This window comes from Phyllopteryx taeniolatus, chromosome 2, assembly GCF_024500385.1.
Source record: "Phyllopteryx taeniolatus isolate TA_2022b chromosome 2, UOR_Ptae_1.2, whole genome shotgun sequence".
NCBI classification, from domain to species: Eukaryota; Metazoa; Chordata; class Actinopteri; order Syngnathiformes; family Syngnathidae; genus Phyllopteryx; species Phyllopteryx taeniolatus.
The window spans coordinates 1,580,359-1,600,681 of NC_084503.1; the positions used below are offsets into that span (position 1 = coordinate 1,580,359).

Here is a 20,323-nt window from a genome sequence, read left to right on the forward strand (position 1 = left end):
GTGAGTTGCAAGGAGGACATGTAATGGGAAAGCAACACACGCACACACGTACTGTACACAACAGTCATGTGGCAACCCATCTGTTCAATGCTTGCATGCTAAGCTGTAATTTTCGTGTCTATGTTTGTCTATGTGTTTGCGTGTGCTGATATTTTCAAGTTGTCATGTGACCACCCAAATAAAGGGGGTCTGACCGTATCTTCTCCGCCCCAACGCTGCTCGCCCCGGCAAAATCACGAACTGTGAGGCTCTCTTTTGACCGCACGGACACTGCACCATGCCCCCACATTTTGCCGGTAAACAACTCCAGATTGATGAGGCTGAGTGGGATTCCCGCCGTTGTGGGAAAAGTGCCCAGAGCCATTTGTAAGTCCTCTTCTCCGTCGCCTCTTAACTCTTTACAGATTGCAAACCTCTGGATTTGTATATTAAATGACTCTTTTAAAGTTCTTGGGACCTCTCCGCAGGTCATGACAACCCCCAAAACTAACCGCACGAAACACAATGTAATCATCCGTCGCTGTCTTTGAAGGCAGACAAAATACACATTAGCCTGTTGCCTCTTGTGTAAATATGTGGTCACTAGAGTTATACAGACAACAATCTGAACAGGTATATTCACTCACTTTATGTCGCTACTGAGGTCTGCCGCACACAAAACCGACTGAACTGTTGCGCGGTGTGCGGGGTTCGGCAACTAGTTTTCATGAGTGGCCCACCGTCAATCGGTAGTTTTGCTGCGATTCCGAATTTTCTTCAAAATGTCGAAACAGAAATGGGCTTTCAAAAGAAGAAAACTATTTTTTCAGTTTCTACGATTAACAATGCAGTAAATAAAGTTTGTATATATTGTTGTTTTGCAATAATACTCAGCTTTATTTCAAATTTCATAAGTACATTTGGTTATAAAGCAAAGCGTGGAGAGTTTCCGTTGCCAAAACAGATGCAGTCAGTGAACGGGGTCATGGACCATTGCTAGCAGCCTCTCAAAATATCCTCACTGTCGCCTTTATTATTGCCTGTTTCCTCTCTTTGCGGCAATCTGCTGACTTCAAGACAATCGCGCCGTGTTTTTGTGGTTGTGTAATACAGTACAGTATGTGGAGCTTCAAAACCCAATACAGGGTCACAGTTTTTCCCTCGCAGTGCATTGGTAGATGCGTGGTGCTCATTTGCTTGGTGCGCGAGTGTGAGTCGGCAACAGTTTTTTTTTTTTCACAGTTGTGTTTTGTTGCTTGGTGTGCGGTGGGCCCAAATATATTTCGTAAGCAGCCCACCACGGATTTTTGATGCACTTTTGGTAAGATATGATATTACTTCCTAAGGGGAGAAAAGAAGGTGTATATTTGAGGTGAGCCGTTTATCTCAGTTGATTTATTGGGCTATGGCGTCTATTAGAGTGGAGGCCACAAGAGTGAACACCTTCTATTAGCAAAGTGAGAGGGACTGAGCGGTAAGAATAGAAAAAATGATCGCGTAATTGACACCCGGCCTGAAAGGGTTTACACTGTACTGTAATTGCCTATAGATGCCACAAGAAGGCGGCAAAGGACTACTTCTGTCAAAATGAAGCTCCTCTAATCACTTCAACACACCAAGAGGGCAACAAAGAAATATTGTTATTCAAATTTGGGATTTGGGAATGCAGAACTGCAAATATTCTGGGGTTCATTGGACTGTATTTGAGCAAATAGAGAGGCAGCTGTCTTAGTGGTGCAACGATGTCAAGACACATCTTGCATTGATGATCACGGTCGGCGTGTGCGCACCAAGGCGGTCGCACAAACACGCACGCACGCCACTCCACACATAGACATTTGCTCTCTCAAATATACACAACGCTTTGACACAAAAAGGCCTATCCACACTGTGATCGAGATATTTTCCCATTTAAAGCCTTCCTCCTTTGCCAGAATTGTAATTTGTTGCCATTTAATGTGCCACTCGTAAACATGAACTATATCAAAGTGATCTCTCAGCGTGACCCTCGACTCTTCACGGTGGAAAGTGACTATTTGTGACTGGCTGGAAAAATCTCACATGGCTCCTTGTTAGGAGTCTCAGTTCGAAACGGATGACTCACGAGTAAAGGCGTAAACAAAGCGGATCCTAATGGATGAATATGATATCTTTAATACGGCCGCTGGGATAATAGACGAGCTGTGCGAAGAGGTCTACTCTGCCTGTTATAGAAAATATGCAGCAATGACTGTGACGTCGACTTGCTAACGTTCCTGCGTCGCTGCTTGTGCTCCAATTGAGCTTTTGCCCTCTAAGGATACAAACGTATTTGTGGAGGTGTTTGTTTCATTTCTACTACAAAATGCAACACGCAAGATCATGACTTAACAGTGCGCATCATTTGTTATGTCGTGTAACCGGCATACCGTTTATGATTGGTGGAGATTTTTGCACTGCAATCTGTAGCCAAACAAGCATTCGTACGTAATGAATACAGCAGTAAGTTTTATTTATTGTCATATAAATTGTCTCCTAAGGCGAAATCACTTTATAATAAACCTAACGACAATACATTGAGCCAAATACAATCCAGATTGTACCCACACTGCTACTGAAGCCCATACCTGAACTTGGTTTGGCTGTTCTGATATGCTTTTTCTTTTTTTTTTTCTCTCTCTCTCTTTCTTTTCATGTGTTCCTATTTTCAAGATAAGATCCTTTAAAGATCCTATAAAGCGAATTCAGATGTCATGCAGCGAAAGGTTGGATATCGCAGAGGGGGGGGAATCTTTTTTTTTAAAAGACAGCGTGTGGACTGGGTCTTCAAGCAGGCGTGGCCGATTTAGAGTGCCTCGTTGTTGGCCGTGAGCGCGCGCACGTCACAGAAAGAAGAGTCTATGTAAAGGAAAGGTTTGTTTGCTCGATTATAAAGTTCTGTAAGAATTTAATATTGAATTGCAAATCAAAACGATTCATTTCAATTCTCAACTCAACTACAAAGTGCGAATACATTGCATGTAGGGCCTGCTGTTGTCTAGATGGTGAATCAGTCCTATTCTTGTGGCGGGCAGATGACACTATGGCAATAAAACAGACAGAGCAAATGTGATAAATGAGGCGCTGATAATAGCTGAGGGGTAAAGACGTAGAATATTTGAAGCGTGCCGTCATGCATGTTTTTACAAGTTGTATTGAAGTAAGGCACGGGTGGGGCAATGTTTTTATCCTACTTCTGACAATCACGTTTAAAACGTAACCGAATAAGAAGAGGGCAACTGTTAGCATGCCGCCCCATTATCTCATCAGCTGGGACTTTCTATAACTCTGCGCTGCCTTGACTAGACGTGTTTTGAGTTCTTAAGCAACAACAAATTCTCAAAGTGCTTCCCCTTTCCTCTTCTGGGTGATATCATTATGTCTAATTGTTCTGGTATTCTCGTTGTCAGAAACCGCGAACGTGCCTGACTTCACAAATGCGGTCTATCTGAGAAGTGTGGAGCCACCCTTAGATGAGTGTTAGCTTGTCGCTCTTACCAATTTGCCGTATATATTTGCAGACACCACAACACTGTGTACACCTGAACGTTTGGATGAAAAGCAACACAAGCCAGAGCCAAGATTTTCCCTTTACTGTCTGAAATAATAATGCAGTTATATGCAGTTTTTTTGCGGGGGATATCTTCCGGACCCTCCCGCGATAGGTGAAGATGGGTAGACCGTAATAGTTAGGTTTTAACCCTCACACGTGATTTAAACATTTGAACCTTGTGAAAACGCACTTGAACTTTTTAAAACACACTTTCTAAAGAATTCCTGAGCACCTTTGTCACTCGCTCACTGTTAAGACATGGGAGAATGTCGTATAACATCACTGAGGAAACAAAAAGAAGAAGACTCGCTCACACAGTTCTCCCAATAAGAGGCAAAGCGTGCTTGCTTCCAGCTGTTTATTTGTCACTCCCACTTTAAGTTTATTGTCAAACTGACACATGAAACATTGTATATTCACACCCAAATGTTCAACCAAACCATATAACTTCGTCTAACCAAAGTCCATCAAACTAACGCTATCACATAAACGCCATAGACAGGCTAAGGAAAACTACCATAGATGTTACGGTAATTTTAAAGCTTAATTTTAAACAACTGCTACGTTAACAAATACGAAGCAGCAACACGTACAAGAAAGAGCATACAACAATACTCACAGGCATATATTGGGTACAACACTATTAGACAGGGACCTTCTCTGCCTCTTATTCTTGCTGTGAATGATCCTGCGACTCTTCCACTAGACCTCGCTCCTGCTAGGCACTTTGTGACAATCCATTCTAAGTGTCCATTTTTTTGTTTTTTTGTTTTTGTTTTGAATAACATAAACCGCCAATAAGCGTTTTTGAGTTTGGTTCCCCCAGAAAAGGAACACACAAAAAAAAAGAGGGCAAAAAAAATCTACAAATAGATGAATGCGCAGTTGCCCAGCCGCGAGTATGCGGGGGTCCATTGACAGTACCGTGAAGAAATAAAATAATAATAATCATTGTTATGCTTTACGTTTGTACTCATGTACATTCCATAGTCTGTACCTTTTATTTGTACTTAAATACAGGTGTTGAATCAGCACGTCTTTTTATAACAATATCGCTTCCGTCGTGAGTGGGGAATCCATTCCCCTTTGAGCTTGTTAGTGTCTTTACAGAGAAGTATGCAGTGAGAAGAGTCATTTTCAGGTATGTGAAACGTTATGTTGACATATCAGGGTATAGTAGGCGCTCTCATCGTTGTGTAACATTTTTGCTGTTGTGGTTTACAACGGGGACAAGCTGTTCGTTATTAAGTATTTATGTTGATGCAATTTTAATTAATGATTTCGTTGACAGACACAAAGCACGCACTGCTGCTCCAATGACTCATCTCACGCATGCAACAAAAGGGTGTGAACATTCTGGAGCTCGTCCGCAGAACGTCCGCAACATGTGCAGACATATTACGCTTTCCATTTGAATGCTGTCGACAGCCACGCAGTGTCAATATATACACACACGTCCATCCAAGTAATATTACTGTGGACATTTTTGAAAGCGTTTCAGGCTGTAAGTCAGACGAGGGACCAGTGGATGCACTCTTCCCTCTCGCACCAGTGTTTGGGATTCATGACTGAATATTGTAAATATTATGGCTCAATTCGCTTCATAGCATGATAGACTCGGATTTTTCGCTCACACTCACTCATCGGTTATTGTTTTTCTTCCAATAAACCTATGACATACAGTGTTTGCGTGGGTTTTCGGCACAAGAATCTTCCATTCGCGCTCGAGAGGAGTGCAACCCTCGTGAGAGGATCTCCAGTCAATTTCGAGAACGTGTCCAACAAAATCGAAATGGGAAGTTAAGGTGCCGATTTCTGGAAATACTGTGAACCCCTACCATTCGTGGAGCTCTGCCGCGAAGAGCGGAAATTCAAGAATAATGCATGACCCCCCCACCCCCCGCACCCTCTTTAAAAAAAAAAGGCTTAAAATTGCCTGTCGATGCCACAAGACGGTGACAAAGGTGACATAGCACTACCTTTGTCTAAATGAAGCTCCTCAACTCACTTTGACATTGTTCCTTGGCACCAAGATGCCACCGGGAGGCAGTTAAACACTAATTTTGAGCACAAAACAGCAGAAAGGTGGGTTTTACAGCAAATAACATAATAATGTCAATACCGTACCGCAGATATGGAGAGGTTCACTATATTGTGGAGAGAAAACAAACAGTGTTCGCTGGCTAGCTCACAGATTTTTTTTGTGTGGAAGGAGTTTCATTCTTTTGAAGTCCAATTGACTGCTAGTAACGTCATGCACATCTGAGATGGAAGAGCTGGCATCGTCATCATCATTTTCTGTTTTGTGCCCTAAAATGGCCCCCAAGCCATCTTCAACTTTGAAGGCTGCTGGTAGTGAGTCTCAGTGCCAGGGGAAGGCCCTGACCATTCGAAAGAAGATCAAACTCCTGGATATGCTTCAGGAAGGATCGAGTTACCTGCCGCTCGCCATTACAGCTAAAAGTTGTGTAGTGTATCTTTACTGGTGAGTAACCACAGTGAGTTTTTGATTTTTGATTTCATTTTCATCCAAAAATGGTAAATGGAGTGCACTTATAGGACAGTGCTTTAGCTCCACCTTCGCAGTGCCCAAAGCACTTTACAGACGCTCACATTCGCCCACACATATAGACCAATCGGCAGCAGCTGCCAGGCCCGCTGCAGGCAATTTCGTGCCCAAGGACACGTCGACTGTGGAATGTCACTTGAACCACCAACCCTAATCCTATTGTTATTACAAACATGCAGTGTTTTCGATACATTTGATGCTTGCATTTTTTTTACATTTCAAATGTGTTTTTTAAAATATGTTTAAATGTGTTCAAAGCCTGTGGGACGGGTAAAACTATTTCAAATGTTTTGCTAAATTAATACAACAAATATTACATGAGTTTGGATGATTTTAAGGCGGCTGCCAAACTCATAGCAATTGAGGATTAAATGGCTCCAATTTATTTTGGAAGAAATTCCTCAGCATTTCGGAACCATGATTGTGCTGAGTTCGGTACGTGGAGGATGTCGTCGTAAAATACGCTTTCACGCACTGCCGCAAGTGCGTTTCCGGGTTTTGGAGCCAGCCAGCACAAGCCATGCAACCATCCATTTTCTTTTATCGCTTATCCTCACAAGGGTCGCGGGGTGCTGGAGCCTATCCCAGCATTTATAATGTTGAATGTAACAGTGGTAGTCACTGGAGGGAGGGGGGCCGGAGACCCCCCGCCCCCAACCGCCCTCTTTCCGTATCCACCGCATATGGCCAACGTTGAAGATTAAATGTCCCTTGGACTTTCATCTTTTGCTGATGTCACAACCCCCAATCACAGTCAGATAGTTACAGTATTTTCTATTTTCCTCGTTTTTAACTAATTATTATTCCTGAGGGGGGGAAAAAACCGCAACAGTTGGGTAACACAAGGACATGAAAATTGATTCCGATTGAGCAAGTTCATGATGCCTAGAAAACAAAGCATCGCTAAAATACTGTCTTGGCCCAACACGGCTGTCGACGACGCAAGATGGAGAGGCGATCCAACAGCGCCATCTATTGACGGAAGGCGGTCGGTGTCGCCGCTTTGCCACCCTGACACACCACCACCTCCCATCGCCGCAAAACACAGCACAGGCCGACCAACTATTCGTCTCGGAACAAGGACAACACGGACCGTCGCAATGTCTGACATGGAGGACGATTTCATGTGTGATGATGAAGAGGACTACGACCTGGTATTTCCATTTCAAATGACACAACTCTTCCCTTTTATCTCCAGCAGAACTGGAAAGCAGCGATAATGCGGGCTAGCTAGCGTTAGCCTCGTAGTTAGCTTGTTGGGCTAATACAGTCTACTTGCTGGCCACACACACACACAGAGTTGTTGCACTCATGGATCTGACTAACCAAAATATACAACAACCTTGGAGTAGAGTTTAGTGAAACTTGCATGCATTCTATGACTAAAACTCCTTACTACAGCCGGCTAGTTAGCAAATACGTTGGCTAACTTTAGCAGACGCTCGTAATAGCAGAATACCACAGGAAGAGTTGATGTTGTGCTTTGCTTCCCCGAACTTGTGTTATGCTATGTTAGCAACATATTATTATTACTATTATTAGCGTTTTTAATGGTTCACGTGTGATAACATTCAGGAATACTCAGAGGACAGTAATTCAGAGCCAAATGTTGACCTGGAGAACCAGTACTACAACTCCAAAGCATTGAAGGAGGATGATCCGAAAGCAGCACTCTGCAGTTTCCAGAAGGTGGAGTGTTTCTCAATTAAATGTTGGCCCTCACTTCATGTTAGTTTTGTTACTCACTGTCATGTTTTGATGATCAGGTATTGGAATTAGAAGGCGAGAAAGGCGAATGGGGGTTCAAGGCACTGAAGCAGATGATTAAAATCAACTTTAAGCTGGTAAACAACCCCACACTGATCCATAACATGTAGCTGATGGTACTGTATCATGGCATATCTCAATCTTTGCTTTGCGTTTAAATGTCTTGCGGCAGACGAATTTCCCAGAGATGATGAACAGATACAAACAGTTGCTGACGTACATCAGAAGTGCAGTCACCAGGAACTACTCAGAGAAGTCCATTAACTCCATTCTGGACTACATCTCCACCTCTAAACAGGTACAATTAATGACTATGAAACACATCCACGTGGCAGTCAAATTTGTTACGTCTCTCCGTACGCTGGTCCCTTGAGATACGATTGTTGTATGGTGGCAGTGAACTCACTTTACAACAAGCAACAGTTTGGCAGATAATGACCAATTCTTCAATGAAGAGGCTTCAAGCTGTTTAATGTCAAGTTGGGCAAACCTAACATAAAAGAAAGCGAATTACATGTCGTATATTTTAAACAACCACAGCGCTTTACCTCAGGAAAGCTTAATGCTAATGCTAACAGACGATACAAAACGCCATAGAGGGGCTAAAGAATAGCACTTGTGTTGCACAGTTATTACAACCATTTAAGCAATTGATATTTGAGAGCAAACAGTGGAACAACACCTCGACAGTGGATATAGCCATATTCTAGCGATACTTTATCGTTTGTGAAAATCAACAAATAATACTGCAGCTTACTTTGTCCCTTGTGTGTGTCTATTATACTGCTCCCAGTTGGCCAAGGTGCGCACACCAGAATAATCAGCTCAATGTCCATTGAATTGAGCAAAAAGTGTTGCAAAAACTGTTTAATTGCTTTGTATTTGTCGTGACTGTATGTGTTTAGAAAGTACAATTTTATAGTGTATTTTCCTGACTACAAAAATTTTTTTGGTTGTTTTTTGAAGGGGACGCAGGAACAGAGTATTTTGCGTAACGAGCATTGTCACAAAACAAATTAAACTGGCATCTCAAGGCACCATACTGTATGTTATGTCTCTCTGTATGTTATTTTATTTTTTTAAAGTGAATTTCCTATGTTACCAGATGGATTTACTACAAGAATTCTACGAAACTACTCTGGAAGCTTTGAAAGATGCAAAAAATGACAGACTTTGGTTTAAAACCAACACAAAGGTACTTGAAATGTTATCAAATTCTGGGTTAACCTTATCAGAGTTTATATTTTTTCTGAATCAACTGTATGGAAATGCCTTTTTTTTTCCCCCACTCTAGCTGGGGAAGTTATACCTGGAGAGAGAAGAGTATGGAAAGCTGCAGAAGATCCTCAGGCAATTACACCAATCTTGCCAGGTAAACAGAATCTCACTACACGAGAGCTAATTATGTTGTGGTTGCACACCTTATTAATTGAATAGAAATTACTTCTGTCTATAAATTGTATCAGCTTTCCAACTATTTTCCCAAACCGATTATAACTATTATTTTTTTTTTTTTAACATGCCAATGTAAATAGATAGATATAAGCCATGTCAGCAACAGCCTCAGGTAATTTAAAAGTACGTAACAGCTTTCCTCAATGGTATCCCACACAACATTAATGAAAAAAACAAATTAAATAATGATTCAATTAAAATGTTTTGCACATAAAAGTTAATTACAACCTTTCTTAATGTAGTACCTTAATAAATGTTAGAAAATAAACGCTTCTAAAAGATCAAATGTATCATACTTAAAAGTTTGATACAACTGAACTGTTGTCAACAAATGTACTTACTGGATTACTTCAAAGTTGAAGCCTCTGTAGCGTGTCCATTTTGAACATTTAATTTCGTAATTCTTTCGCAGATCACTAGAGGGAGCCCCACCGTACCACACATTGTCATTGTAAAGGAATTCAAAAAGGTTTTAAAGGTGCTAAAATGACCGTATGGCAGCACGTTGCTTTTTCCTGCACTTGAAATGAACAAGAATATTTATTTTGAGCGAGTGGGAAAAATAGCGTGTGGATGTAGCGCTCGTGTCCTCTCGTCTTCTTTTCTTGTTCATCACAGACAGACGATGGAGAGGATGACCTGAAGAAAGGCACGCAGTTGTTAGAGATCTACGCTCTGGAAATTCAGATGTACACGGCACAAAAAAACAACAAGAAATTGAAAGCCCTGTACGAGCAATCGCTCCACATTAAATCTGCCATTCCTCATCCGCTTATAATGGGCGTTATCCGAGGTAAGCGGTTGACTCGTCAGCAACTTCCACATCGCATGTTAATAAAGCTTCTTTCTGATAATTGACGTGCTGGTTTGGTTCTGAACAGAGTGTGGAGGCAAAATGCATCTGAGAGAGGGGGAGTTTGAGAAAGCTCACACAGACTTCTTTGAAGCCTTTAAAAACTATGACGAGTCTGGAAGCCCGAGAAGGACGACATGTCTGAAGTACCTGGTGCTAGCTAACATGCTAATGAAGTCGGGAATCAATCCTTTTGACTCGCAAGAGGTGTGATATTTCATTTACTTTGTTGAGAATCCTAGCTCATAACTGATGTTACCTAATGTTCATTTTTTTCCCACCCAAAAGGCCAAACCATACAAAAATGATCCAGAAATCCTAGCAATGACGAATTTAGTAAGGTAAGAATGTTGTTTTGTTATTGGTGTGTTAATCACCTCTTTAAAGGGGGCATATTTTACCAAACCAACTTGTTGTAATATTGCCTCTATGGTGACTCAGTAAACATGTGCAATATGAATTCAAATCGTCCAAGCATTCCTCATTTCCAGACGTTTTTCTGCCAAGAGACCTGATATCAGGTCATTTGAATTTCCAAGCCCATGCAAATTGTAACGATTCACTGGGACTTAAATGTATTTGTTGCTCTTTTCTTAGTTTGCAAAAATAGTGTTTTTTTTTTTTTTTTCATATTCTGTACCACGATTGACAGCTGTCAAGATGAGTTTTTAGTGCTCATTTAGATACAATGTGTGGTGCTAATAACATTATTTGTTTGTCCCTCCAGCGCCTACCAGAACAATGACATCACTGAATTTGAGAAAATCTTGAAAACAAATCATAGTAACATAATGGATGACCCCTTCATCAGAGAGCACATAGAGGGTGAGTGGGGACTGTAACTGGTGGTGGTGGTGGTGGTGGCCGTAAACATGCATCAAGAGTATTTTTTTCCCATTTTTCTTTTCAGAGCTACTGCGTAATATTAGAACTCAAGTACTTATCAAACTCATCAAACCATACACAAGAATACACATCCCTTTCATTTCTAAGGTAAGACTCCTAGATCACCAATTTCTTGATTTTGTTTCATGTTTCATGGATGTATGTATTTTGGTTGCAAAGAGTCTCCTATGAAATAATGGAAAAAGCAGCACGGTGGTCTTAGTGGTTAGCACGCTGCCTCACAGTTCTGTGGTTGGGGTTTCAAATCCGGGTTCTGGCCTTCTTGTTGGCGTATTATTAGGTAGTGTTACGAATCTTTGGCATGAGGCCGATATCTAGATACATGGGTTGCGATTCAATTAAAAAAAACAACAAAAAAACGATATCTTTAAGGGCGGAACGGTTCGATACGATTCGGTTCAGCAAAATGATTCGATACGGTGTGGAAACAATGTGATACTTAACATTTGTTAATGTAGACAATCATAAAGAACCTTGACTCGACTTAACCCAATTCTAAAAAATGACATTCTTATTACTGTAAAAATGTCTTTTTTTACCTAACCCTATATTCAAACATGTAAAAGACCACTTATCCTTGAGCATTGTTGCTTTAAGGTACTGTAAAAAATAATCAACTAATAACTGTACATATTTTCAAATATCAAATTAATTATATAAATAGACCACAACAATAATTTGTCTGGTTTACCGGGGATTCCTACCAAAAGTTGAAAAAGTAAGCTACAAGACAAAACTTTCACTTACTTTTGGAATATATCCGATACATATCGGATTTGTATCCATGTCTGGAAGAGGCCCTGACTCCAATCTGAAGATAGCAGATTCCATGCATTATAATTTTTTTTATTTCTGCTGCCATTATGGCAAACGCACATCTTTGAGAATGTGCGCTGTGGTGGAGTACCCAGCTGTCAAAAGAATGAGAACAAAATGACAATACCACAGTCAGAACTGTAAATTCAAACCCAACTTCCATGCACTTGTTGACTTGCAGAGTGACAATTGCCTCTCTGCCTTGTGTTTCAGGAGCTGAATATCGATGTTTGTGATGTGGAGAGTCTGCTAGTGCAGTGTATTTTGGATAAGTACGTGTCACCTTTGTTTACGCGCTCCAGTGGTGTTAAACAGATTTTTTTGTTGTTATTTCCCCCAAACGGCCGTTATGGCTGTGAAACCATGTTAATATATAACCGCCTCAACATATTATTACATATACTGTACACAATAAATTGACAGGTGACTAGTTTTGAAATCAGAAGTCAAGAAAATGTTGGTTCAGCTTTTGTTCAATTTAAGGATTTTGTTAACATAAAAATGGTTGCAATATCTCAGTGTTATATAAAAAAAAAAAAAGAATAATAATTTAATAATTGCAATTTTAGTATAGACTTTTGCAAGAAACATAAGGTAGACCCAGGTGATTTATATTCACTGGCCACATAAAATAAACAAACAAACTAGTTTGCTTGATTTTAAATACCTTCCTCATAGTTTGCATCTTTTTGCCCTAACAAGAACTAGGTGGAATTTATTGGCAGCAAAATTACCAGAAGTGCGGTATCCTCTGTTCAAACGTTTCCTTGTTCCAGGAGTGTGTGGATGTGAAAGCACTAGTTCACACTTAACGTTTATGCAAGTAATTAGTCCTCCACACTGTTATAAACTGCTTTGACAATTATTAATTTGTTGCTGACAAGAAAAATCATTTGAACAATTTAATGAAGGTACAGCCCCAATTCCAATGAAGTTGAGACTTTGTGTTAAAAATAAATAAAAACAGAATACAATGATTTGCAAATCATGTTCAATCTATATTGAATTGAATATACTACAAAGACAAGATACCTCATGTTCAAACTGATGAACTTTATTGTTTTTAGCAAATAATCATGAACTTAGAATTGTATGGCTGCAACACATTCCAAAAAAGCTGGGACAAATGGCAAAAAAGACTGCGAAAGTTGAAGAATGCTCATCAAACACCTGTTTGGAACATCCCACAGGTGAACAGGCTCATTGGGAACAGGTGGGTGCCATGATTGGGTAGAAAAGGAGCTGCCCAGAATTGCTCAGTCATTCACAAGCAAAGATGGGGCGAGGTTCACCTCTTTGTGAACAAGTGCGTGAGAAAATAATCGAACAGTTTAAGGACAATGTTCCTCAACGTACAATTGCAAGGAATTTAGGGATTTCATCATCTACGGTCCATAATGTCATCAAAAGGTTCAGAGAATCTGGAGAAATCACTGCATGTTAGCGGCGAGGCCGAAAACCAACATTGAATGCCCGGGCGGCACTGCATCGAAAACCGACATCATGTGTAAAGGATATCACCACATGGGCTCAGGAACACTTCAGAAAACCAATGTCAGTAAATACAGTTCGGCGCTACATCCGGAAGTGCAACTTGAAACTCTACTATGCAAACCAAAAGCCATTTATCAAAAACAGCCAGAAACGCCGCCGGCTTTTCTGGGCCCGAGCTTATCTAAGATGGACTGATGCAAAGTAGAAAAGTGTTCTGTCGTCCGATGAGTCCACATTTCAAATTGTTTTCGGAAATTGTGGACGTCGTGTCGTCCGGGCCAAAGAGGAAAAGAACCATCCGGAGTGTTATGGATGCAAAGTTCAAAAGCCAGCATGCATCTGTGATGGTATGGGACTGTGTTAGTGCCAATGGCATGGGTAACTTACGCATCTGTGAAGGCACCATTAATGCTGAAAGGTACATACAGGTTTTGGAGAAACATACGCTGCCGTCCAAGCGACGTCTTTTTCATGGACGCCGTGCTTATTTCAGCAAGACAATGCCAAACCACATTCTGCACGTGTTACAACAGCGTGGCTTCGTAGTAAAAGAGTGCGGGTACTAGACTGGCCTGCCTGCAGTCCAGACCTGTCTCCCATTGAATATGTGTGGTGCATTATGAATAAAATAAGACAACAGAGACCCCGGACTGTTGAACAGCTGAAGCTGTACATCGAGCAAGGATGGGAAAGAATTCCACCAACAGTTACCAAATATTTATTGAATGTTGTTAAAAGAAAAGGTGATGTAACACAGTGGTAAACATGACCCTGTCGCAGCTTTTTTGGAACGTGTTGCAGCCATCAAATTCTAAGTTCATGATTATTTGCTAATAACAATCAAGTTGATCAGTTTTAACATTAAATATCTTCTTTGTAGTATATTCAATCAAATATAGGTTGAACATGATTTGCAAATCATTGTATTCTGTTTTTATTTATGTTTAACTCAACGTCCCAACTTCATTGGAATTGGGGTTGTAGTATATTTGTACAATTAGACTTGTTTTCAATCCTTAATTGTCTCAATCTAAATTATACTTAACAAAACCAAATTAATTTACATGTACAGTGGATATAAAAAGTTTTCACACCCCTGGTAAAATGCCAGGTTTTTGTGATATAATAAATCTGAGACCAGGATACCCCCCCCCCGAATAGCCAGTACTTGCCAGGATTTCCTTCAGCTCTTTCAATTTCAATCTCTTGGCAGCCTCCTGGACCAGTTTTTCGTATTTTCATCAATTTTTGGAGGGCTGCCCAGTTCGTGGTAGTGTCACTGTTGAGCCATAATTTTCGCACTTGATGATGAGTGTCTTCACTGTTTCTTGGTATATTTAATGCCTTAGAAATTCTTTTGTAGCCTTTTCCTGATGATACCTTTGTCGCTTTGGAGGGTCACTGCGGAGGTAATAGTGAGGACGAAGCGTCAGATGTGACTACAAAAATGTCAGAAACGGCATGCCAGACCAGCTGAACTTTGTTCGGGCTTAAGCACACGGCTACTTCCCTAGTTGTAAAGGGTGTGCACACCTATGCAACCATACTATGTTAGTTGTTTATTATGACTAACCCTCTTGAAAATATATATATTTTTTGAGTTCACATTAATGGTGGAAATCTTTTTGAAAGGATTTATCTTGTTCTCATTTTTTCTATCACAGAAACCTGGCATTTGAAGAGGGGTGTGTAGACTTTTGATGTTCACTCTATGTCAAACCAAAAGTCGTTTTGCTCTGTCCTCACTTCTTATTACTTGATGAATGTGTGTCTGCTACTTCTAGCTGATCTTGAACTCTTTGTGTTCTTCTCAGCACAATCCACGGGCGAATCGACCAAGTCAACCAGCTACTAGAACTTGACTACCAGAAAAGGGGAGGCGCTCGCTACACAGCTTTAGACAAATGGACAAATCAGTTGAACTCTCTCAACCAGGCCATTGTGAGCAAGCTCACATGATGCCACGGAAAAATCAAGAGACAAGGAAAATGGCATGTTTGAATACATCCATCATGTAGTCTACCGTGCTTCGGAGACGAGAGACGCCACACATTTTGGAAAAACGCCACCGATTTTCAAAAAGAGCCTTGAGAATGTGTTGTTTTGTCCTGACGAGAGGAAATCACTGACACTGTTGTTTTTCATGTATCAGATTGGCAGATCGTTCCATGTGCAGATATAGTGGTTTCTCCAAATGTGTATGTATGAGAAGATACACAGACAGTAAAGTATTTTAATGTATACTGTTGCCTGTTGGTAATAAACTACTGTCAGCACTTAATAGATTCAACTTGAAATGGAGTATTTTCATTATGACGAGACACCTACCAATGGAAAGCCGTTTGATTGATTTGATATCCATCTTAAGGTCCATGTAACAGTACGCTTTTTGTCCTCGCTAGTAAAAAAGAAAAAAATAATAATAATAATTCTGCGCACTAGGTTTATAGCCAGTAAATACTCCAAAGGCTTGCCGTAAAGCTGTTCGAGCATTTGTTGGACATCCTTGATGTCCGCCTTAACGTCCACTAGTATGCTCTTAGTCCTCACAAGTAGTAAACGTTTGGCATACAAGGACAACTACACGTCTTTACTGAGGCAAAGCTGCACTGGTTGACATCTGTGCTCCGAGTGAAGCGCTAGATGTTAACTAGTAGAATTCTGTAATGTCGTTAGTAGTACTAGTTGCACACAGTTGTCAAGTAGTGCACAGTTTTGCCTCACTAGTGACGTAGGTCTACCAGTATGCCAAAGTAAACCTACTACAGAGGTCAAAAAGTGTACTAGTATTAGAGGAATCCTCAACTGGATGTCAAATAAATGCCATAAAGTTTAACGTTCATGTACTAGTATGCTGTCTGTCCTCGCAAGTAAGACAATTGGATATCAGAGAAATGGCTTGCCATAAAGCTGTTTGAGCATTTACTGACAGCGCACTAGTTTTCATTCATAATTCAGTGCGCTAGTAGGATATTGAATAAATGCTTAAACAGCTTGTCATCAAGCTGTTCAACATCATTCAACATCGAATTACTGGTGAGGATGAAGCGTTTCCAGTAGCTCAATGTGTTTAGTTTTTAAATGTCATTTTAGTCTAAAATGATGTTTAAAAACTAAACATGATAAAACTAATCCTAAAGTTTTTAGTATCCGTTTGATCAGTAACTTTTAACTTCCTGTTTGTCTATCCTATGGATATTGTGAATTTCCCTTGTGGATGAATAAAGTATATCTACATTGGAGAAGTCTACGAGAACAGCTGAACTTGATTTGGGGTTAATCAGAGGCTTAATGAAAGCTGGTGTGCGTTGAACAGTTGAAGGTATTTTTGTTTTACTAAGTGCTTCTCCTTATTATCACATGAGTAAAGTTGAAGTATAGCAGATCAGTGCTGGTCTGAACCAGTCAAATCTTTATTGAACATATGACATTAAAAAATTTGTTTATTTTTGTTTTTTAACAAACAAAAATAGATAACATGGTCATTAATACATACATTGCACAAAAGATGAGCCAGAGGATTTTTTTTTTTATAAAAACAAATGAAGAACTCAAATAATCAGTTCTGCTTTTTTTCCTCAAAGACCCCTTATGATGACGACAAAAAATGGACTCTGGTTTCCCTTGCCCGGACGCGGGTCATGGGGGGCCCCCCTCTGGAGCCAGTCCCGGAGGTGGGGCTCGAAGGCGAGCGCCTGGTGGCCGGGCCGGGACCCGAAAGGGTAACGTGGGTCCCCCTTCCCATGGGCTCACCACCTGTGGGGGAGGGGCGATAGTGGTCGGGTGCAGTGCGAGCTGGGCGGTGGCCGTAGGCGGGGACCTTGGCGATCTGATCCCCGACTACAGAAGCTGGTTCTCGGGATGTGGAATGTCACCTCTCTGGCAGCCATGATCTCCAACTCTCACTGGAGCAGTTCGCAGCTGAGTGTGAAGCGGCTGGGATGAGAATTAGAATCAAATCTGAGACCATGGTCCTCAGTCGGAAAAGGGTGGCGTGCCCTCTCCAGGACTGGGATGAGATCCTGCCTCAAGTGGAGGAGTTCAAGTATCTTGGGGTCTTGTTCACGAGTGAGGGAAGAATGGAGCGGGAGATCGACAGGCGGATCGGTGCGGTGTCTGCAGTGATGCGGACTTTGTATCGATCTGTGGTTGTAAAGAAGGAGCTAAGCCGAAAAGCGAAGCTCTCGATTTGCCGGTCGATCTACATTCCTACCCTCACCTATGGTCACGAGCTGTGGGTCGTGACCGAAATAACAAGATCCCAGATACAAGCGGCCGAAATGAGTTTCCTCCGCAGGGTGTCCGGGCTCTCGCTTAGAGAATAGGGTGAGAAGCTCGGTCATCCGAGAGGATCTCAAGAGTAGAGCCGCTGCTCCTCCACATCGAGAGGAGCCAAATGAGGTGGCTGGGGCAACTGATTCGGATGCCTCCCTGGTGAGGTGTTCCGGGCACGTCCCACCGAGAGGAGACCCCGGGGACGACCCAGGACACGCTGGAGAGACTACATCCTTCGGCTGGCGCGGGAACGCCTCGGGATCCCCCCGGAAGAGATGGATGAAGTGGCTGGGGAGAAGGAAGTCTGGGCGTCCCTGCTATAGCTACTGCCCCCCGCGACCCGACCTCGTATAAGCGGTAGAAAATGGATGGATGCTTTTTTTGTTTTGGGAGTTAAATGTGGTACTTATATTGTTTGGTTTCCTTCTCAAATATTAAAAGAGGTTTTGAATGCCTAAATTTGGACTTGTGAATATGGAATTTTGCAAGAATAATTCATAAATTTATAATAAAGACTTGTTTAGTTTTGTTGCTCATGAAGAATCAAGTCAGTGAATATCAATAATCAAACGGTGCCTGACGTCATTTAAAAAATAGCGACGTTGCCTCGATGACGTGTTTTGACGCGCTGAATACTCGAGCCAATGGGGGCGCCTCTCGGCCTCCACTACTTCCGCTCAGGTGACTCCGGTCTCCCACTGTAGACTCAGTCAACTGAGTGTGACTCGCTTGGGCTGCATCGCAGTAGTTAGCCAGCGGCCAGAGCTGGGAGCTAACACACGGCTAGCGGACTCGTCTCCGCCTCAAGCCCATTTCCATTCGGCCAGAGCCGAGTGCACATCTCGCTTAAACCTTCGCGGATTGTTGTTGTTATTCACCATGAAGAAGATAAAAAGGCCCACATCTTGACGTCCACTGTGGGGTCAATGACGGACAGTCGCCGCGTCGGTGACTGACATGGATGCAAGTGACATTAAGGTACTTCACTATAAAAAAAAACATGTTTTTTATTGGTTGTATTGCTAAAGCATTAGCATGTAATAAAAGCGGGCGCAACGTTATGGTTTTGTCACGCCGAGGCCCGGAATTGAATTTCTTGAAGTACAAAATACCTCATTGTTTTATTTGGGCAATGGAGTGTTGCAGTTGCATTCATGTAATGTATGTGTGCTTGTTTAGACTCATTTAACAGGACCCGTTGTTTGGAAATGGCAGTTCTGCTTGCTTAGCATCGTCAGTAGAGCTAAGCGCAGCTTTTCTCACACAGCTATCATTAATTGAATTTTTTTTTTTTTTTTTTTTTGCACATTTATATACCCACGTGTGTGTGTATATATATATATATACATATGTATATATATATACGCGTCACAAGTTTACTGTGGTTTTGTCGCCAGTGTAAGATATGTATTATGTAGTTCAGTGCGATGAGAGCGACGTCCATGCTGATGCTAACTTGGCTATTTAAGCTACATGAGCCCAAACATGTCAGCTGTCATTGACCGACGTTTGGAAATCAAAGCAACAGCTGAGCGACCATTCAGTTCCCAATTAAAACTCTCACGCAGCCATTACCAGGAACGCTTGAGAGTGCTTTTAATTGAGGCGCTGAAGTTTTGCAAGCAGAATGTCCGGTTCTTCAGCATTTATGACATTCCACTGTCGTGTGAGGCGCGCACAGAGATTCGTCGTGCCAGTGTTTTGCCATGTGACGTAATGAGGTGTGGTGGTCACTGTCAGAGCTTGTAAGGCTGAATGATCTACAATCTTTGCATGTATGATGAAATGTAAACGTCTCAAAATAGGTCTTTCATTAAGATATCCATTGTTGTTGTTTTTTAAGTACAATAAAAGGATGTTGAATCTCCGAAAATCATTACATGGATAGATATTGTGAGGCATTTTGTTCTAATCCCAACTTTAATTTCTTCAAGATAATCTTTTAATAGAATAGAAATGATAAAGGCAATACGTGTCGGACTCCCCGGTAAACCGGGCGAAATGTGCAGTCGAAGGGAGTCCTGCGTTCTTTTTCGTTGTTGTACCTTAATGGGTTGTGTTGTAGGTCATTGTCGTTGTGTTGCGGCATTTGGAATCGTTATCCCCTGTCTCACCCACCGTGGAATGGACACCACAGCATTTCAATTGATATTGAATCAAATAGAATCACAACACAAACAATCGAAATCTAATTCAGTCGCAACATAAAGCATCGAAATCGAATTGAATCTTGCACGACTACCCAGTCCTACTAGTGCGCCAAGTACATGTCATAGTGAGGCAAAACTGTACACTATGGACTGCTATGCACTACTAGTATTACTAGTCACATTATAAAATGTTTTTAAGTTAACTAGCACACAGATGTCATCTCGTGCCCAGTTTTGCCTCACCGGTCGCATGTAGTTGTCCTACTAGTATGCCGAAAATGTTCTACTAGTGTGCAGAAATGCCATAGCGTAGTGGAAAGCAGTAGTAGCTCGCGCTGAATTTGTGTCTAGTGCGGACAAAGTGTACTAGTACAAGGACCTTAAGATGGATATCAAAGATTTTGAATAAATGCTTCTATGTTGTGTGTGCAGCGTTCAAAAGTGACATTTCCTAATAATAATAATGAAAATAATAAATGACACTTGTA

At 41.4% G+C, this 20,323-nt stretch overlaps 2 protein-coding genes across 9 annotated transcripts in view; both read left to right on the plus strand.

Moving 5' to 3' along the window:
* The first annotated feature begins 216 nt into the window (after positions 1–216).
* On the plus strand, positions 217–15,700 carry cops2 (COP9 signalosome subunit 2). 2 transcript variants are annotated; one of them, XM_061751519.1, is made up of 16 exons: positions 217–366; positions 5,878–6,035; positions 7,066–7,273; positions 7,695–7,808; positions 7,886–7,963; positions 8,059–8,184; positions 8,992–9,081; positions 9,181–9,258; positions 9,960–10,134; positions 10,223–10,401; positions 10,483–10,535; positions 10,922–11,019; positions 11,105–11,187; positions 12,130–12,188; positions 15,075–15,095; positions 15,225–15,700. In XM_061751519.1, exons 3-16 carry the CDS (start codon positions 7,220–7,222, stop codon positions 15,367–15,369), a joined length of 1,353 nt encoding a protein of 450 aa, XP_061607503.1. In that variant the 5' UTR covers positions 217–366; positions 5,878–6,035; positions 7,066–7,219; the 3' UTR covers positions 15,370–15,700. The 2 variants fall into 2 exon arrangements, with proteins under 2 accessions (XP_061607503.1, XP_061607509.1); XM_061751525.1 differs by lacking the exon at positions 15,075–15,095 and having other exon boundaries at positions 219–366.
* Positions 15,701–18,385: 2,685 nt separating this feature from the next.
* secisbp2l (SECIS binding protein 2-like) overlaps positions 18,386–20,323 on the plus strand; it is a 29,476-nt gene continuing 27,538 nt past the window's right edge. For all 7 annotated transcript variants that reach the window (XR_009785129.1, XR_009785130.1, XR_009785131.1 and 4 more), the window contains exon 1: positions 18,386–18,663. Coding sequence is in view for 2 of the 7 variants with exons in the window: in XM_061751538.1 (XP_061607522.1) it covers positions 18,643–18,663 (21 nt within the window). In the remaining 5 variants the exon portion in view is untranslated. The remainder of the gene's footprint in view (positions 18,664–20,323) is intronic.

Excerpts from the sequence above, each read along its gene's own strand:
- cops2 (XM_061751519.1), top strand. The coding sequence starts at position 7,220 with ATGTCTGACATGGAGGACGATTTCATGTGTGATGATGAAGAGGACTAC. Across the intron at positions 7,274-7,694 it reads ATGAAGAGGACTACGACCTG|GAATACTCAGAGGACAGTAA; the intron begins GTATTTCCATTT and ends GATAACATTCAG. Across the intron at positions 9,259-9,959 it reads AATTACACCAATCTTGCCAG|ACAGACGATGGAGAGGATGA; the intron begins GTAAACAGAATC and ends TGTTCATCACAG.